Source organism: Tiliqua scincoides, chromosome 10 (assembly GCF_035046505.1).
Source record: "Tiliqua scincoides isolate rTilSci1 chromosome 10, rTilSci1.hap2, whole genome shotgun sequence".
NCBI classification, from domain to species: Eukaryota; Metazoa; Chordata; class Lepidosauria; order Squamata; family Scincidae; genus Tiliqua; species Tiliqua scincoides.
This window is the reverse complement of record NC_089830.1, coordinates 8865008-8883690: the sequence shown is the minus strand read 5'-3', so window position 1 is coordinate 8883690 and position 18683 is coordinate 8865008. Positions and strand designations below refer to the sequence as shown.

The window sequence follows — 18683 nt, the reverse complement described above, 5'->3', positions numbered from 1 at the left end:
TGGAAAAGGCTCCATCATGCATTTTCAAAAGTACATCAGAAGAGCCGAGCTGGATAAAACCAAAGGCCCACTTACAGCTTCCTGTATCTCACAGCAGCCTACCAGATACATCAGGGGGCACACACGAGAACAAGAGACCTGCATCCTGGTGCCCTCTCTTGTGCCTGGCATTCTGAGGTAGCCTACTTCTAAACCAGGAGGTTGCATGTTCCCATCATGGCTTGTAACCTGTGATGGACTTACTCCAGAAATCTATCCAATCCCCTTTTCAAGGTCTCGAGGCTAGATGCCATCCCCATACTCTGCGGCAAGGAATTCCATAATTACGTTCTGCCCATCACTAGGAGTCTATTCCCATGGAGCCTTGAATGCAAAGATAACTTTTTGGGAATTGGTTCATGTGAGAGAGAGAGAGAGAGAGAGAGAGAGAGAGAGAGAGCATGCATGTGTATATCCATATCTTCTAAGACTGTAAGAGCCCTGCTGGATCAGGCCAGAGGCCCACCTAGTCCAGCTTCCTGTATTGCTCTGTGGTCCACCAGATGCCTCTGGGGGAGCACACCAGACCACAAGAGACCTGCATCCTGGCGCCCTCCCTTGCATCTGGCATTCTGAGGTAAGCTACTTCTAAACCAGGAGGTTGCACGGTACCCATCCTGGTTTGTCAGTTGTGATGCACTTTTCCTCCAGAAATCTGTCCGATCCCCTTTGCAGGGTATCTAGGCCGGGTGTCATCCCCACATGGCAAGGAGTTCCACAAGCTCAGTGAGAAAGGGCCCCGCTGAGCATCAGCATGGGGGGGGGGGGACCCGAGGAGACTTTCTGGCTGCACAGAGAAGGGGCTGGAGGGGGAGGAAGCTGCCACGGTGGGAGCGCGGGCAGCCTCCCCGCAGCAGGAGGGGCGAGCCGGGCTTGGGCGCAGCCGGAGAGGAGGAGGAGGGCAGCCAGCCCAGCTCTCTCCGCCTTTCCTGGCATGGGGCGAGCAGAAGGGTCGGGCCAGGCTCTCCGGAGCCTGTGCCAGCCCGGCAGGGGCCGCTGCGCTTCCTGCCTGGGAGGGAGCCGCCCTCTCCAGCTGCGCGTCCTCCCGGCACCCGGGCAGGGCCGGAGCATCCCTCGCCCGCCTCGGGTAGGTTTGCTGCGCGGCGCTCCTGCTGCGGTGGGCTCCCTCGCTCTGCGCCCCCCTCCCCGGGACTCTCCGGACTGGCCAGCGGGTCCGTCCCGGGCCTGCTGCTGACCCTCCCGCTCGCCCCTTCTCGCTCTTGGCTTGCCCAGCCAGCGGACAGCGCAAGCCGCGCAGCAGCCAGCAAGCGCAACGAGGGTGGTCACTAGGGTGTGGAACTCCTTGCCACTGGATAGTGGTGGAACTCCTTGCCACAACATGTGGGGGTGGCGTCTGGCCTGGATGCCTTTCAAAGGGGATCCAAGAGCTTGATGGAGGAAAAGGTCATCACAGGTGATGAGCCATGATGGGTATGTGCAGCCTCCTGGTTTTAGAAGTAGGGTGCCTCAGAACGCAAGGGAGTGGCATCAGGGTGCAGGTCTCTTGTCATCTTGTGTACTCCAGAAGGCATCTGGTGGGCCACTGTCAGATACAGGAGGCTGGACTAGTTGGGACTTTGGCCTGATCCAGCTGGACTCTTTCTATGTCCCTATGTAATTAATCTGTGGAACTCCTTGCCACAGGATGTGGTGATGTGGTGTCCCCGAGGCCCACAGGAAGCTGGGCTAGATGAGGCCTTGGCCTGATCCAGCAGGGCTCTCGTAGGTTCTTATGTTTAGGATGGTGCCTGAGGGGCACCTGCCCCAGACACTACTCTGGGGGTCGCAATCTGTAAGGCAGTCACTTCTGGGTTCTCCCTGGAGGAGAAGGAGGCACTGGCAGCTTTGCACCCCCTTTTGTTCTCCTGTGGAGGCCCCCCAAAGGGGAGCTACTGACATCCAAAGGCGAGCCTCCACAGGAAAAGGAAGGAGGGTACAAAGCCACCAGTGGTTCCTCCTCCAGGGAGAACTTGCAAGTGATATCACAACATTATGTGACATCACTACCCCAGGCACTGGGGCTTCTAGGTATGCCTCTGGCAGCAGCCCTACTCATTATCCCCCCCCCCGGTAAATCAGCACCTGCAGGCCCCCCCCCCCAATAAGTGAGCACCTGCAGTGGCGTGAGCCTACAGAGAGGACTCCACCATTTTGGGATGGAGGAAAGAATCCCAAGTTTTGAGGTGTTGTTAACCCATACTAACAACTCCTTGTCTGTAAACAGAGAACAGCCCAGCCAGCCAAGGGCTGAGCCAGCCACTTCCTCCCTGCTGTGCTCATTTTTTATTTGCAAAAGGATTTTTTTTTCTTTAAAATAGTTTTAAGTCATCAAAATGAAATTCTGCTTCCTGCAGTCAAAAGCGGCACTGTCCTTTCTACCACTTCCTGTTCTGCCTGTCATTAAGAGAACTGAGACTCAGTACACTTCGCCCCCCTCCCCAGCAAGCTGTGAATGGTTTGATGGGTGGAGGGGGTGTGTGCTTTGGAATTGTCAACTCCAGCTGCATTTTTCCCCCTTTCATTCTTCCCCAGGATGGACCAGTCTGTTGTCATCCAGGAGACACTGTCTGCTGGAGAAACCTGCGTTGCCATATCCTTCAGAAAGGGGGTGACCAAAAGCTCCAGCCTGCTTAACTCCAAGAGGCTGAGCTGAAGCTGGGCGGTTGACACTTGCCTGTCTGTGTTATGGGTGCAATTCAAGACAGCCTGGTTGTCCAGTGGGTTGGAGAAGGGTTGAGTGCCTGGCTGGATGCACTTGAGGAGGGTTGAGTGCTTGTACAGGGCAGGCTTAAGCTAGTTGGATTAACTGCTTCCAGTGGGACCCCATGCCTAAGGGCCCCCCACACCAGGGTAATCTACTCTAATCTTGTATGCAATTTTATATTAAAATGTTCTTCAATCCATTGGGTCCATCAACTCACATGCACTTTTTAAGTACACATTTTGATTGCTTTCCATTCTGCCATAGAGATATAAAGTATTATTTATATCTCTAAGATTCTGCAGACCTTCACTGTGAACCTGGGGCCTTGCAAAAGAAAAATGTTTTCAATTGGGTCCTGCAGCTCCTAGGACTGGCCCTGATGATGTCAGTAGGAGTTTGCAGGTGGAGTCAGGGAGGGGGCCAGCTCTGATTCTAGGAAGCATTTGCAGATTATCAGCTTTACTAGCCCTTCCTTGACTGTTGGCAACAGGCTGTGCAGGGCATCCTAGCTGGTGAAGAAGGCGTGGAGAGTCGATTGCTGGGCCTGGTTGAGAGCCATGGCAAGTTTATGTAAGTAGCTCTTGCTAGAGGGCCCTACCTTGTTTTGGTAACATGAAGAAAACCAGAACCATGGGACGTGGCCCTCTTTACGTCATAATGAGGTTACTTCCCAGTGCCACTGTTGCAATCATTTATTTATGTATTAATTTATTTATACTATTTCTCCAAGAAGCTCAGGGTGGTGTGCAGAATATGGTTCCTTCCCTCCTTTTGTCCTCACAACAACCCTGTGATGTAGGTTTGACTAAGAGATGGTCACCCAGCTTGACTCAAGCTTGACTCAAGTTCACCCAGGAAGTTTTGTGGCTGAGCAGGAATTTGAACCTGGATTTTCCAGGTCTAAATCCAACTCCAGAATCGCTACACCATCTGGGCTCTCAGGATGCTGATGTTGGTTATGAAAGTTTATATCCCGCCTTTCCCATGCCAAAGCAAATGCCCAAGGCGGCTTTCAAAGCTCAATAATAAAATGTGATGCTTCCATGTGTCTTGGAGTGCAATCCAAGGCACGACTTCTCAGAAGTAAATTGTATTGTAGTCAGTGAGTCTTACTCCCAGGTAAGTCCAGGATAAAACATGACCAATGGCATGATCCTATGCCAAAGAGCACAATGCCAGCAGTATCCCAGACCTGGCTCAGAACCATGGGTGCGGGTGCGGATTCAGAAGGACAGCCATCCTCGAGAGGCATTCATGCCTCTGGATCAGCATTCCAATCAGGCTGGCCGTGAGAGCTGAGGTTGTTTCTGCTTTTATTTCTGGTGGCTGCTTTACAAAAATATAACTGAGCAGTGCTGCTGCAAGGTGATAGTGTGTTGTAGATCTAGTAAATGAGTGTCAGGAGGTACCCCACTCCCGATGGTGGTGGTCTGACTTCCTGCTGCATGCAATTCCCCTCTGCTCATCTTTGCTGCATGATGGTGGCAGCATGCATGGTGCTGAGGAGCAGTAGACAGGGTGCTGAGGTGTGAACTCTAGGCATTAACCTGACTGTTGCTGTCTGTGGGAACGATGGTTGCTGATGGTGGAGGTTGCTTGGCTGTCTCTTCTCCCTGCTCTGTGCTTACAGGATTTGTCTGTACACACACCGGCGAATGGCCATCACTGCAGAGGATGTCTGCCTAGAAAGAATCCTGCTCATTCAGGATGAATTTGCAATAGAAGAAGGTAGAGCCTGTTACCCCCTTATGGTTTTTGATGGGAAGGGAGTCTTCTACATATTTTTTGCCTGTTGTTTTGGATCATCAAAATGATCTGGATTCCACATGAAGAGGGGATCCAGAATCAACCATGAACCTATGCCAGCAGTTGAATCCAGAATCAACCTTCAGTCCTATGCCAGAGTTGTGCCAGCATCATTACTATGTTGGCATGATGTCCATTATAACCTAAACCTGTCCAGCACAAAGGGAAAGGGGAAAACAAAGCCCAGGCAACTGGAACAGCCCCCCCCCCCCGTGGCTGTGTGGAAACCCTTCCACCAATCAACATTCTTCTGATGTGCAAGGAGCTAATGGTTACCAAGCCCCTGCCAATGGCCAAAGAAGCACTGGCAGGGAAAACCAAGCAGAGGGTGGGAACAGTTGCACTAAACAGCCACCACTAGGTTGAAGCCTTCCCCCAGCTGCACTCAGGAATGAGTACACAGCTGCTAACTGGGGGGGGGGGGGGCATTGTGCCCTAATGGCTGACCTGCACAGAAGACAGAGTCCCTGCAATAAAAATTCTTAGAAGATGAGAATTGACAAAGGGCTCAGTGCTACCCAACTTTCCAGCGCTGATGCACCTGCAATGCACCCCGAGTTTAAGGGAACAAACATCCCCATACTTTGAAGAGTCCTCTGTGACTGCCCCTCCAATGCAGGATGCCACAAATGTCCCATTGGCTGGGCATTAGTGTTGGAAAGTTGAATAGTTTTGAGCCCAAAGTATCTTGCCATAATCTTGCCAAGGATCAACAAGTTATTTGCACAAAAGTGCCCTTTCTCCATAGTTCCCATTATCACAGTCCCCTTGAGTGTGCATGTACTCTAAGTGTGGACAACTTGAGACCAGAGAAATATAATTCCTTGCTGTGCACCCCCTCACTGAATTCTGGACTCCCTGGCAGAGGCTTTAGAACTGGAGTTGGTGTTCTGTCATTAGCTACCAAAGGTAGTCTGTATGCTATGCTCCATCATAGGAAAGTAAGCGTAGATAGGGCCAAGGGGGTGGTGAGACGTTTTTGCGATGTTCTTTCCTTCTCTTTTGTTTCCTATGACTTTTAAAATTCCTACACCAGCTCTGACATCAGCATAGTGTTCTGCTGACTTTTGGGCCAAGAAAATCAACTGGAGGGGGTCTAGCACACATCCACCCCTCCTCATCTTGCCTACAGGTCCCTCCCACACATCCACCCCATTTGGGAATTTGAAGAGTTGGAGGGAAGTTGGCATCTGTGGCACACACATCGGTGTGATGTTGGGACTGTTGTCATGCTGGTATTGCTTTCATTGCAATGGCATCCATGGGCATACACCATATCCTATGCTGCTCAGATTGGTGTTTCAGAAGTATAGGATTGTGCCCCAAGAGAGCCAGGAGACAGATGTTCTCTCTGCCCAACAGTGCCAATGTCATCCCCTGCTAATCTTGCAGCTATCTTTTTGGGTAATGATGCAGGGCTTTCTCCTGCCCTAAGCCAATGCATCATTACTAGTTATGTTTTTATAGCAGTTCATGACCTGGCCAGCTAACTGCACTTCTCCTTCTCTGTTGACAGTCCCCCAAGAGTGTGATCTGCATGTTATAGGTAAGTATCTCATCTGCTGCTATAGGTCTGGCAAATGATGATTCTAAAAAGAAAAGCAGTTCTACATTTCCCCTTCTAAGACTCCTTCACCCCACATCCTGTCAGGTGGGACTGTGAGCATGACACTGCACTGTATAATTCAAATTTTGTACCTAAGAAAGCCAAGTTGCTGGTTCTCAAAAATAATGCAGGCCAGTGGGTGCATTGCATTGAGAGGTGAGGTTGAAACCTTTTAAATAATAAATAAAAGCATAATATTTTTCTTCTTCCATTAGCCATGGGGAGGGACAGGAAAAAAAAACTCTGATGTCAGCAAAGCCTGGAAGCCCATCTCAGCCTGGTTCAGTTCAGAGGCTGCTTGTCACTGACTGCCATGTTTTCAAGCTCATCTCTGCAGCAATGAGGACTAGAATTTTGCTTTTTGAAAAAATTAAAATCAGGATTCTCATAAATGCCACTCTTCTGTGGTGCTATTTTGTATGCACAAAGTATGCACAGCAGCCCTGTCTGCAAGCTGCTCAAGTGCTATCCTATCATTCATCCCCTCTGTTCTGGCGGTTCTTTTGGGCAGTGCTGGTGTGAGGTAAATAAGCCACTGTCATAGGTGAACCTCTCCCAAGATCAAGCCACAGCGTTCATGCTGCTCTCCTCCACTCTTGTATTCTCTGTTTGCAGGCTCTGATGTAACAGTCCGCATAACCTGCAGAGATGCCAGCTTGCTAGTGCAGCTGCCGTTTGGCTCACAGACGCGAACATTTTTGCAAGAGGTCCAGAATTGTTGCAGCCCAGGTATGATGTGGGTCAATGCTGGTGGTGGGCATCAACCCATGCTTAATTTTTACATGAGTGGATCTGGGGCACCAGCCTGCCTGGAAGTGGTGCAACCTGATATGGAAGTCCCAGTGGATAGGAGCTAGCCTTGGTTACTGACTTGGTAGTGAAGAGGACTGGGCACTCTAGACTTTTCTTATTATTAATATTTTGTAAGGCTGAGTCCTAGATTAGCTGACCAGACTAGCTAACCACACTCTGACATCCAGCTCCCAGATTTCAGCATCCTGGCTGGAAAAGGAAAGCCATTAACTATAACAGTGGTCTTTAACATTTCTTGTGCCCCGACTCGCATATACAAATAAATAAAATATGAGACTGGGGAACCCATCACTGATCCAGCCTCCCTCCCAGGACCCTATCCGCCGACCCACATCCCCAGCGCAACCCTCTCCCCACCCTCGTTATGCCCTCCCAGCACTGTTCATTGTAACCAAATATTAGAAAGAGCAGAAAAAGTCAACATGAAGCCTGACTCTACTGAAAGCTATTTAAGCACAATTGCTATGAATGTGAGCAGGACTGGGACACAATCTCCTGGTACCTGAAAGGGTACACCAGATGACTCCCCCTTTACCTGATGGTACTTGAGTCCAGTGGGACTTCAACCTATTTCATTCTCATGTTGTTCCAACTGCGTAACTGAGGCTTTGTGGCTGCATTGAGGTCCCAACCCCAAGGTTGAAGAACCAGTGGTTGAAGAACCCCAAGGTTGAAGAACCAACTATAAGGATATGCTGGTGTCTAGCATATGGAAAGAGAGGTCCTTGGCTGTGTGCTTGTTGCTTCTCACAAGCTGTATAGTGCTTCTAAGGGCCAAATCCTGTCAAATTTCCCTGCACCTATGTAGTTGCAGTGCAGCCCCAACATAAGGAATATATGTTCACATACCCGATCTTGGCTGATCTCAGAAGCTAAGCAGGGTCAGGCCTGGTTAGTACTTGGATGGGAGACCGCCTGGGAATACCGGGTGCCATAGTCTTTCAAGACTGAAGGTTGCCAACCATGTATCTTGAGGAGGCCTCTATGACTGCCCACCCACTGCAGGATGCAGTACATGCCCATTGGCATGGCTGCATCAACGCTGGAAAATTGGATAGGACTGGGCTCTAAGTCTTGCTGCTACCAGGAGCCGAACAGAGCTTTGTCTTGTTACTGCTGAATCCGTACCTGTGTCACCTCTATATCTTGACTGGCTCCCAAGGCTTGAGGACATGTCCCATTATGGTGCTAAAGCAATGTCAGCCACTGGGTCATTCTGGAATGTGGAGGAGACCAGTAGTTCTGAGAGAGTAAGCCGTTCCTTTGTGAGATGCTTCTCTTCCCTTTCCCATACTCAGAATGTCTTGATCCTGTAAAGCTGCAATCCTATGCACACTTTCTTGAGAGTAAGCCCCACTGAAGACAAATGGGACTTCCTTCTTAATAGATTGTGCTCTAAGGAGATGGGTCCTCTTGCAACTTCTCATCAATCTGTAGAGATTATTCTCCATTCTCTTGCAACTCTGCCACCTCCACTATCCACCATCTTGTCTAGCTGCTAGCACTCCAAGGGTTTTATTGTTGTTGCTTAGCTTGTAAAGTGCCAGGTACATTCAGAGCGTTCAGTAAATTATAATAGGCAAATTATGTATGGCTAGGTGGTAAAAGCATTCTGAAGGATGGATAAATACTCTGGGAACTAAAAATACTAATAACACAAAAAACTAATCCAAACCCACATTTTTATATTGTGAGGCCCAACCTGTGCATTTCCCAAGGCATCAAAGCCTTAGCATGAAACAATTGGCCTTTGTCATTCAGGCTCTCCTGTGTTCTCTTCCTGTCTTGAGCAACTCAGCCCACCTGTTTCCTGTGCTCACCCTTGAAGCTGGAATTTCCTGCTGGAACACCTTCAAGGTGCTACCCTGCCCACTTTGGCTTAGTTCCCCTTCCCAGTCAAAATGAAGCTTTGCAAGACAATCCTTTACTCCAAGTCAGTGGTCTACAACCGTTTTCATGCTACGACCCCAGTAAATAAATAATGGGAACCCACTGCCAGTTTTGTCCCCTCTCCTGGAACCTGATCTGCCCACCCCCAACCTGGTTGCCACCCACCCCCTTTCCCCCTACCTCTTGTGTCTTCACAACAACCCTGTGAGGTAGCAATCTGAGCAGGGCTGGCTTTAGGAGCTGTGGGGGAAGACAGCAAGAAAAGGCTCTTTAGGAGTATATCAGGAACTTAGTTTTGATAAGACAGTACCATTATTGGATTGGATCCTAGGCTTTGAAAGGTTGCTGCAACCCTGCAAATGATGCTTCATGACCCATTGGGGTCATGACTCATAGGTTGAAGAACACTGCTTCAATTGATCCATCAGCCTATCTACACTGTGTTAACTGTACCTTGTGTATCCTATAATAATCCAGCATAATGGGGAAGAAGGAAAAAGAGCTTTAAAAACCCCAAAGAAGTGTAAAGCTGTCAGCCACTATTCCAGCACTTCTTGCCTGTCCTAGGTACCCTTCATGGTGTGGCAAGCTGACAGTGCCATCAAGTGAACAGGACGTGAAAGGAGCATGGCAGTGGAGAGGCCCCATGACTTCAACATACCACAACCACAACCCACCTAGCAAAAGGCTGCTGCAGTGTCTTCTACTGCAGGAGCTACTATGACACAGGCACCCAAGTGGCAGAAACATAGCTCAGCCTGGAATCCCAGTACGCCAAGTTCAAATTCCCTTATGCCACATGCATACTGCTAAGAATATCAAGGGGAGGAAGAGAACTACCTTGGGAAAGGCAGGTAAGCAGAATAAATGCACAGGCCTCCCCAGGGCAAGGGCCCAAGTCCCTGTGAGGAAACCCATCTGTTGGAAAGAGACTTTTTGCCAGGGGAGGACCTTGGACAGGCCACAAGGGGAGCCCCAACTGCACTTGACTAAATAAGAATGTTGGTAACTCACTCTACTGAGACCCAGAAAAGCCAGGTTCAAGCCTAGCTTAGATGATGGCTATAGCCAAGAATAAACTCACCTTTGGCATGACTGGCCAGAAACGAAGTAGAAAGACCAGGCAGGTCTTAGTCTCACACACTGTCTAGTCTAAGGGGCAACTCTCTAACCATTCAACCCCAGCAAGTCACAGGAAAAGGACACCTCATAGCATCCTGCAGTAATCCCTCCTCCTGTCTAGCCATGTACATCAACATGGAATCTGCGTACGGAATGCTATGGGGAAAAGTGTGGTTGCATACAGCAGTGGTTCCTAAACTGTGAGCTGTGGCTTCCCAGGGAGCCATGGAAACCAGTCGGGGATCCACGGAACCCTCACAAAAAAACACACTGCCCTGTACAATGTGTATAGGATTGTAGCCCTAATAGAGAGCTGCAGCCAATGGCCCAGTAGGTTAAGGGAGCTGCCAGATAAAAAATGTTTGGAAGCCACTGGCATACAGGAATGGTCACAATCTCAAACCTAAGATGTGAGCTCTCACCGCAATGGGCCTGAAGGAACCACAGACAGTCCTGGCTGGGAGACTGTTGCGCATGAGCCAATCAGAAAGTGTGTGATGTGGGCCAACAATTTGACTTGCTTGTAACACAAGTTCCTTTGCATCAGCCCATCTAACCACACACAGTGTTCATGTGCATCACTGCTGGCATCTCCTACTCATTAACCCCAAATGTAGCCAGTGTCATTCCTCCCACTCTCTCTCCCCAGCTGACTGCCTCCATTGCACCAGTGAACATGCACCTTGTGAACCCTGAAGATCCTGCCCCCTTCCCCTTGGAGCAAGAGAATGGGCTCAGTGCAGATCTCTCTCCAGAGAGAACCCCCTTCCCTACCATTATTGAGCTCCGCTGAAGAAAAAAACTGGGGTGAGAGGAAGAGATTCTTACCTGCCAAGAAAATTGCAAGTGTAATCAAGCCAAAGCCTCTATTGAACAGCATCAGGGGTGCAGCAGCATCTGAAACACACATGTGGGCTTGCCAGCCATCTTGTTCCATCAGGGCTTTTGGTGCCTTTGAGAGTAAACTGACAGATAACAAAGTGAGGCCTGGCTGTACCTGTTGTATCACTGTCTATCATAGAGTTTGCAAAGCCACAGCAGCCCTAGGACAAGTATGCCGACCACGCCACAGAGGAACAGCTGGAATCACACTGGTCACTACTACCAGGGATGTTGTAGCTTCCCCTTGTGGTCTCCGAGTGTGTGGCTAGATGGGTGGGCTGATATAGAAGGGAACTCATGTCACATGCCAGAAAGGCGATTGGGCCATGGAGTGCACCCACTAACTGATTCATGTGCAGTTGTCTCCAAGCCAGTGTGCATCTATTTGTGCCTCTGGGCCATTTTAGTGAGAGAGCACTTCTCAGGGTTAAATCTGTAGCTTCCCCGTATCAGCTTTGTACTCTCCCACTGTGCTAGCATTGTATCGACAGGTTCTGGGTTCCTGGTGTATATAGCTGGCTGATGCTGCAGGATGCTAAATGCCCCATGTAGTGCTCTTTGCATGTCTGCTGTTGTGGCTGAGTGGTTAAGAGAGACCCTTTAGAGGCTGATCAGTGTAGATTCCAGATCTGCCTTTGTGTCCCTTTTTGTCTCTGCCATAGGCGTTTCTGGACAAACATGACTTTGGCCTTGATATTAACACTTCTGGTGCCTGGGCCTAAATTTGGTTTGCCTTGCCTGGATCTCTGTGTGACGAACTACGTATGAGCTTTGCTGTTTATCTGTGTGCAGCTGGGACTCCCTTATGGCTTGTCCCAGTTTCTCCCCAGAAAAAAGATTATTTCTAGCATGTGGGCTCTTCCACAGGGACTTGAACCCTTTGTGTGTGTGTTTTCTGTATGCCTGCCCCTTCCCAAGTGGCTCTCTTTCTTTCCTTGGTTTTGTGTGGTCAAAATATATATTCTTGGCAGTGTGTGTCTGGGTGAGTGGCATAATCAGATTCAAACCCCGAGTGCTGGGTTCCTAGCTGTCTGTGCCAATGCACTGCCTACAGTGTGAGAGGCACTGTTGGATCGCAGGTTGTGGGTATGGTATGCCAGTATCACAGGTTGGACCCCCTGTTGCCATGCAGGGCTCCTTCCATGACCTGCCCGTGCCACCCTGTGCTGTTGAAGGAGTGGCTAAGGTACTGGCTGACAGAGTTTTCTCTGAGGTTCTGCATCTCACTGAAGTTTTTTAAGCTCTACTTTGCTTCTCCCGCTTTGTGCCAGACTTGTTTAGACCACTGTAGGCCAAACTAGTTAAACCAGTGTAGACTGGTGGCTTGTAATTTGAGTACATGTATAACATTGTTGTGAGTCACATTCATTCTTTTATCTCTCCCTCCCCCTTCTTAGGCTACCAATTGTAAGTTCCTTGGGGCAGGGACCTTCCCATTTTTTCTTGCTTGTGCTACCCTAGGGATCCTCATCAACAGCATCATGCTTTCAGCAGCAACAATGTATGGATGTTTTTACTGGGGGACTACCCATCCTGAGCTGCTGGGAAATGGTGGGTGGTGCCACATTCATTTCCAGTTATGGTGGGTGCTGAGCCCCCAAAGCCTGTTTCATTCGTTCATTCATTGGGCACTGCCAGATGGGGTGTCTGACTGCACTTTTTTGCTCACTGTTTTGTGTGTGTGTGTGTGTGTGTGAGAGAGAGAGAGAGAGAGAGAGAGAGAGAGAGAGAGAGAGAGAAGCACGTTGCTGTTGATCCACAAGAGTAACACAAGCAAGAAAAGGGGGGAGGTCAGGCCCGTAGCCAGGATTCTAGAGATGGGGGGGGGACTATTTTTCGGGGGGGCAATTATGTTGGGTATCTATATTGGTGTGCAAAATGAAGGGATAAGTGCAGAGAAACATCAAAGACCCCAAATTTCATGAAGAGAAAATATTTTTGGGGGGTTATTGAAACACACATTCATTACCAGTAAAGCAATGTAACAATAATTTGCATAGAATCAATGCATCTCTGTATGCAGTGTAAAATGTATTTGTCTACATAGAAATAACATGCAATATATCCTTTCATTTTACACACCAGCACAAAAGATAGGTTTGCATCCCTGCAAAAGTAAAACATATCACTGTGATAAGGTAGTACTTGCTTGTATTGAAAGCCTTTCATTAGCTGATAACACATTGCTGATACATTGAAACATACTAAAATAAAATTTATTTACATAAAAGCAAGAGGAAAGATATGCAAGTCAAATACAGTAATGCCATTGGAACATTAGTTTTTTACAATACTCATTACTTTTAAAAAGCAAAGTACAGAAGATTTGAATTATTGAATCTACCTAGTAGAGCTGAATTCTCCTATCTTTCTGAGAGTTGAATCTCTTTAGAATCAGGGGTGGATCCAGTGTCTGTATGGGGAAGGGGGCCTTGAGCACTACTTTCAGAGCCCAGGTCAACCAGGTGGATAGAGCTTATAGCCTCTGTGGCTATTTGCTGGGTGGGTAACCTGGGCTCCCATCTGGACTTGGAACCCAGGTCCACCTGCTGGGTATACCTGGATGTTACCAAAAGGGCTGTTTTGTTTAGGGGAATTATTACACTGCCCTTATTGGAACATTAGGATTGTAGACTGGATAACAAGATGGCTAATGCAGAGAAATTCCCTTTTGCTTAAAGAGGAGACTGAGAGAAAGATAACTTTCAACAAAAGATTATGGTTTATTACAAAAGAACAAAGGTAAAAATAATGCACATGGAGAAATGATATTTCTTGGTCCTAATGCTTGAATCCAATGTACCTAACTTTCATGGTGGTTGCGTGTGAAGAGTATTTGGTGCATCTGAGGAAATCAGAAAAAGGAAGGGTTGTAGGGAAGGATTTTTGGGGTCCCTGCTCTGCCAACCTGCTAACTAAAGATGGGGAGAGAAGGGGAGAAAAAAGGGGGGAGAAGAAGGGAAAGAGTTCCAGACACAAGATAGTTACCTGTCCTTTAGAGCAGTTGGAGGGGGGTGGAGGAGTCCTGTGGAGAGGACCCTCTGACACAACACAGATGTGTTGGGCCTTGGAAAGAGAGAGAGCATGTGAGAGGAAGCCCTCTCTTATAAGGGGTTGGGAGACAGACTGAGTTGGATGGTAGCTTGGTTGCTAACACAAGGCTGGGTGCTTGGAGTATGTATACATTTGAATGGGGATCAGGATGTCAGTTATCCAGTGGGGTCAATTGCTGGCTTCCTAGAAGGGGGAACTTACAAAGACTGAGTGGAAACAATACCAACACAAAGCAGTTCAAGTTGGCTGTTTGTTGGGTGGGTAGACCTGGGCTCCCATTCCAACCAACCTCCTTGGCACCCACCCAGTGGGTGTTTCTCTGACACCCGATTTTGCTCTCCATCCCGGTGGATGCCCTTCCCTGCTGGCAGGACAGTTGGAGTGGGGGTATGCACCCATGGCCTCCCCTGGATTTGCCCCTGCTTAGAACCTTTCCACACTTAAGTTCTTGGTTCTCTTTAGCTTTCCATGCTTTCTCCACCAGAAAAAGGGTCTCCCCAGCCCCAAACAGCAGCCGTTAATTTTAAAAATATGTCTGAAAGGCAAAAACCCCACCATGATTTTGCCAAACAGAAATATTTCTCTCTGTCCCCCACGGCAATACCACAGTAGTAATTAGCATGTTCCACAGTAGAATGGCACCCTCCCCACCCCCTCTGCCAGTACAAGTAGAAATCTCCCTGGACCTTCCTTGTAGCTTCTCTTGACCAGTCCCGCTCTCCATGTGCTCTGGATGGGGGCAGGGTGACCAGAGGTCATAACTTCCAAGCAGAAGCACCAAGCCTTCTTTCCTCCTGTGCACGAAATAAGTTGCAAAAAGGGCATCAAATTACCCCCAACTGAAGCCATACTAGACAGAAAGAGGACAGGCCCAAACAGCAGAAATGGATCTAAAATCTCAGAGGCCAGACCCATGGTTTCCGCTCCACCCCCCCCCAAAGGCCCTTCCTGGCCCAAACAGCCAAAATGGTGCATCCAAAATCTTCTGCCTGCTCACCCCCAAATGACAACAGAGCCAGCAGCAGCCTTCAGGGTCCTGCAAAGTGCTTGCACAGCCACTCAGCTCACAGGAGGGAAATAGAAGGCACTGAACAGGTTCCCTCCAGGCTTTTTCCTGCCTGCCTCTCTGGTGTCCTGTGACTATCAGCAGCTTGCTATGGTTGCCCCTAAGGTGAGTTACTGAGCAACAGCAGCCAACTGGAGGAGCCAATTGGAGGAGAGCTCTCAACGAACAGAAGCTAAATTGGAGGCCATTCAATCATATTTGCATGACAAGTCTGGAAAAAATGCGGGGGGGGGGCAAACTGTTGGCTCAGGGGGGCAAAGCCCCCCACCCCCCCAAGGAACTTGCAATCTACTGTTCCTAAGAGGGGGGAGAGGCTTAGATACGAGAGAGAGCGAGAGAGCGCACATCATCGTCCATCCATGTTTTCCCCATGCTTAAATAGCTACACTTAAAGCCCAATCCTACGCATATCTACTCAGCTGTAAGTCTCATTGTGTTCAGTGGGCTTACTCCCCGGAAAGTGTGTATAGGATCGCAGCCTTACTCTCCTGGATCCTCTGACTTTTTGGCTACAATCCTCTGCACGCTTTCCTGGGAGTAGACCCAACTGAGCGCAATGGGACTTACTTCTGAGTAGACCTGCCTAGGATCGACTTGGGCTGCTAGAGAATAGCGGCAGCGCAGCGCAGCGCAGCAGCGACGGTGTGGTGCTTGTCTACTCGGATGCAAGTGCCGTTGTCTTCAGCGGGGCTTACTCTTGGGAAAATGTGCCTGCCTGAGCGGTGGCTGCCCCGCCTGGTTTGGAGACGTGCATGCCGAGATGCAGCGGGAGGGGAAGGATCTCTGGCCCGCGTAGGCGTGGAAGGAGCTCTGTAATTCCGCGTATCGCCGCAGGTGGGGAAAGCAGGACCTCGGGCCGGCAGAGCCCTCGGGGATCGGGGTCCCCGAACGAGGGGCGCGGCCCGGACGGGGCTGGATGCCGGCTGGCCGCTGCAGAGAGAGCGCTCGGGCGATGCGCGCGGCTCACCGGCTCCGCGCAGGTAGGAAAGAAGCAACTGGGCGACTTGGCTGAGTTCCCCCCCCCAGCTTCAGCTGCCTCCAGGCGCCCCCTCCCCGCAGTGAAGGCCAGCTAGACCCCACCTGAGCTGTGGTACGTCCTGGATGGACTTGTCCGGTGGAGAGCTGCTGCCGCCTTCAAGCCCCACCCCCCAGGAGGGACAGAGGGAGGGGAGGGCAACACCTGGCCTGCCTTGTGGGGTTGTCGTGAGGGTAGACGAGGCAAGACTCCAACAGGAGTGAGGAAGTTCAAGCTTCCTTATAGGGATGCTTCCTGGAGAGGAAGGGAAAGGGATGGAGACTCCTTTGGATGAAGCCCTCCTGGGTAGTGGCCTCCAGCCTTTTTGGTGCCTCTGCATTGACTCTTGAGATCTCTGCATTGAGGGTTGATGGAGTGGGTGGTCACAGATCTTGATCACAGTAGGTCCTGGGTTGAGACCACTGCCTAGGGCAGGGTTAGGCAGGTGCTGATGGGATTGGTGACCCACAACTGGTTCCATCAGTTCTGGGGCCTCTTCTGCAGGTGCTGGCTGGGGAAGGTGACCCTGTTGTGGTTGTCAATGGCCACCACTTCTGTGTGCAGGGGCCTCAAGCCTGAGTCCCAGCAGCACCTCTCATTTTGGGGTTGCCTCCCTCCCAGGATGCTGGAGAAGAGGGGGTCCAGCCTTCCGATGAAGGAGATTATGACAGCATCTGGTTGGTCCATGTGACCCTTGGCCACTCTGCTGCCTAAGAACAAGCATCCACCACAGACTCTGTCTGAGCCTTCCAGGAGCAGGTTGCTGTACCCTTTGCTCTTTGTTGCTGGGGTGTGCTGAGCAAAGGACAACCTGGAAGTTCTCAGCTGGCTCCCAGGCATTGCCTGGCTGGAAATTCGCAGCTGCTGTTGTTTCTGGCTGACCAGAGTTGCTCAGGAAAAGCCTGTACCTGCAAGTTCAGTGGCATGCACGGTGGTAGCGAATACATTTTGCTTCAGACACAAGGTGAGGGTGCAGACGCTTGCCAGCAGGTCTACCCTATCAGAGGGGCTTCATCCCTGGCTCCCTGCTGGCAATAGCAGCTGGCATCCCAGAGCAGAGATGCTTGTATGTCTTTGTGGCCCAGTACTCTGCAAGGCTGCCCTGGGATTCTGGGTTGGGAGGGGAAGTGCAATCTGGTTTGGCAAAAAATATTTTGCACTGGATTGAAGTGTACACAAATGCCACCATGCATGGTTGTGGGTCTGTGTGTGGGTCTTTCAGGTGCCTCTTTTATTTGTGAGTTGTATTTGTTCCGACTAGGGCAGACAAGCTAGAAAATATTCCAGATGCCAGGATCATGTTTTAAAGGGGCCAGAACCAGGCAGCGAAAACACCAACCCTCTTTCATGTCCCCCATCAAATGTCTGGGCATCTGGACATCTGCTGAGTCTTCTCTGTCTTATTATGAAATATTTTACTTGCGTTCTCTGCAGTAGGAGAAACACCAACCTCTTTAGGCTGATACTTGACTTGGAGGGGTGGAGAAGTCGAAGGGGTCACTTGCTGGATCTCTGACTCAAGTTGCCATTTCAAGGTTGTTTGTTCTTGGTGGTGGTGGAGGAGGGTATGTAGCTGGTCTCAGAACTTGCTCATGTGCTGTTTCCTCACATGGGACAACTGCCAGTAGGCAGCTTCTGTGTTATTCTGAGATGCCAGCATCTGCTGGTGCAGTCTGCCCATTTCTGGCCTGTGTTTATGGGAGGTGGAGAATGTCATAACTGACCGGAGCAGTGTTTCTCAAACTGTGGGTTGGGATCCAATTTCAGGTGGGTCACATAACATCTAGTGCAGCTGCCATTGAAAATATCCCATATTTTATAACCACATGTTCCCAACATAGGATGCTGGAAGGGTGGAGGGCTATGTGGTTATTTTGCTTGTGTCGAGGTTGTAAATAGGCTTTATTTTTCGTTCTGAGTCACTTTGCTATTGGAAAATAGCTGAGAATAACTTATTGTTGCATTCTTAAGAAAGCAGCTGGCTCCGGTGTAACAATGACTGCACTTCCAGCTTGATGATGTCACTTTCGGCCATGACATCACTTCCAGGTTAATGACATCACTTCTAGTGGGTCTTGGACAGATTGTCATTCTAAAAGGTGGGTCCCGGTGCTAAAAAGTTTGAGAACCACTGCACTGGAATGTAGAAAGGGCTGTTTTCTCTTGCCAGTTTGCTGAGAAACATGACCTATAGCACCTTGTCCTGAGCTTTCTGTAAGGTATCAAATTTTGCTTCTATTCCTGGAGAAAAATTGCTGTGGGTAAGGTCTTATTTTAAAAAGAAATCCTTCCATGTTCAAATTTTAGAATTGAAATCTGACACGTTCAGACTTCAAAATGTTGCATTCAGAGTTTTGCTGAGGTTTGGATGTGTATGCTGTTTTGCTGGGGAAGAGAGGATCACAGGCAGGGTAGGAAAAGTCCAAGCTACAAGCTTCGTCATCATTTCTCAGTATTTGCCCCCCACCATACCACTTTGCATGGTCCTAATACCCCCAGAAGTTACTGCAATAATGTCAGTTTCTTCTGGGAGCCAGATATGACTCAACACACACCCATAAGAGGCTCAAGGTATTCAAGGGAGGGCTTTTCTCGAGCGTGTGAAAAGCATGCACTGGAGCTTTGCTCCCCCCCAGCCAATCCTCCTACTACTGCTTGTTGTGTTGTGTTGCTTGTCTTGCTGCCA

At 49.5% G+C, this 18683-nt stretch overlaps 1 protein-coding gene across 5 annotated transcripts; it reads left to right on the top strand.

Annotated features, from left to right (window-relative positions):
• Positions 1-1042: 1042 nt before the first annotated feature.
• On the top strand, positions 1043-11748 carry LOC136661146 (type II inositol 1,4,5-trisphosphate 5-phosphatase-like). Of its 5 annotated transcripts, XR_010794919.1 has the most exons (8): positions 1424-1470; positions 2572-2629; positions 3234-3313; positions 4374-4471; positions 6066-6095; positions 6771-6884; positions 9426-9712; positions 10630-10695. XR_010794919.1 is itself a non-coding variant. In XM_066638167.1 (7 exons), the coding sequence occupies exons 2-7, from the start codon at positions 2573-2575 to the stop codon at positions 10674-10676; spliced, it is 426 nt and encodes a 141-aa protein (XP_066494264.1). In that variant the 5' UTR covers positions 1043-1126; position 2572; the 3' UTR covers positions 10677-11748. The 5 variants fall into 5 exon arrangements, 4 of the variants coding, with proteins under 4 accessions (XP_066494264.1, XP_066494265.1, XP_066494263.1 ...); XM_066638167.1 differs by lacking the exons at positions 1424-1470; positions 9426-9712 and adding an exon at positions 1043-1126 and having other exon boundaries at positions 10630-11748; XM_066638168.1 differs by lacking the exon at positions 9426-9712 and having other exon boundaries at positions 1417-1453; positions 10630-11748.
• Positions 11749-18683: the final 6935 nt, after the last annotated feature.

Bases quoted from the DNA above. Each gene is read 5' to 3' on its own strand.
- LOC136661146 (XM_066638166.1), top strand. The intron at 2,630-3,233 runs ATATCCTTCAGA...TGTTGGCAACAG, and splicing joins CTGGAGAAACCTGCGTTGCC to GCTGTGCAGGGCATCCTAGC. The intron at 6,096-6,770 runs GTAAGTATCTCA...CTCTGTTTGCAG, and splicing joins GTGTGATCTGCATGTTATAG to GCTCTGATGTAACAGTCCGC.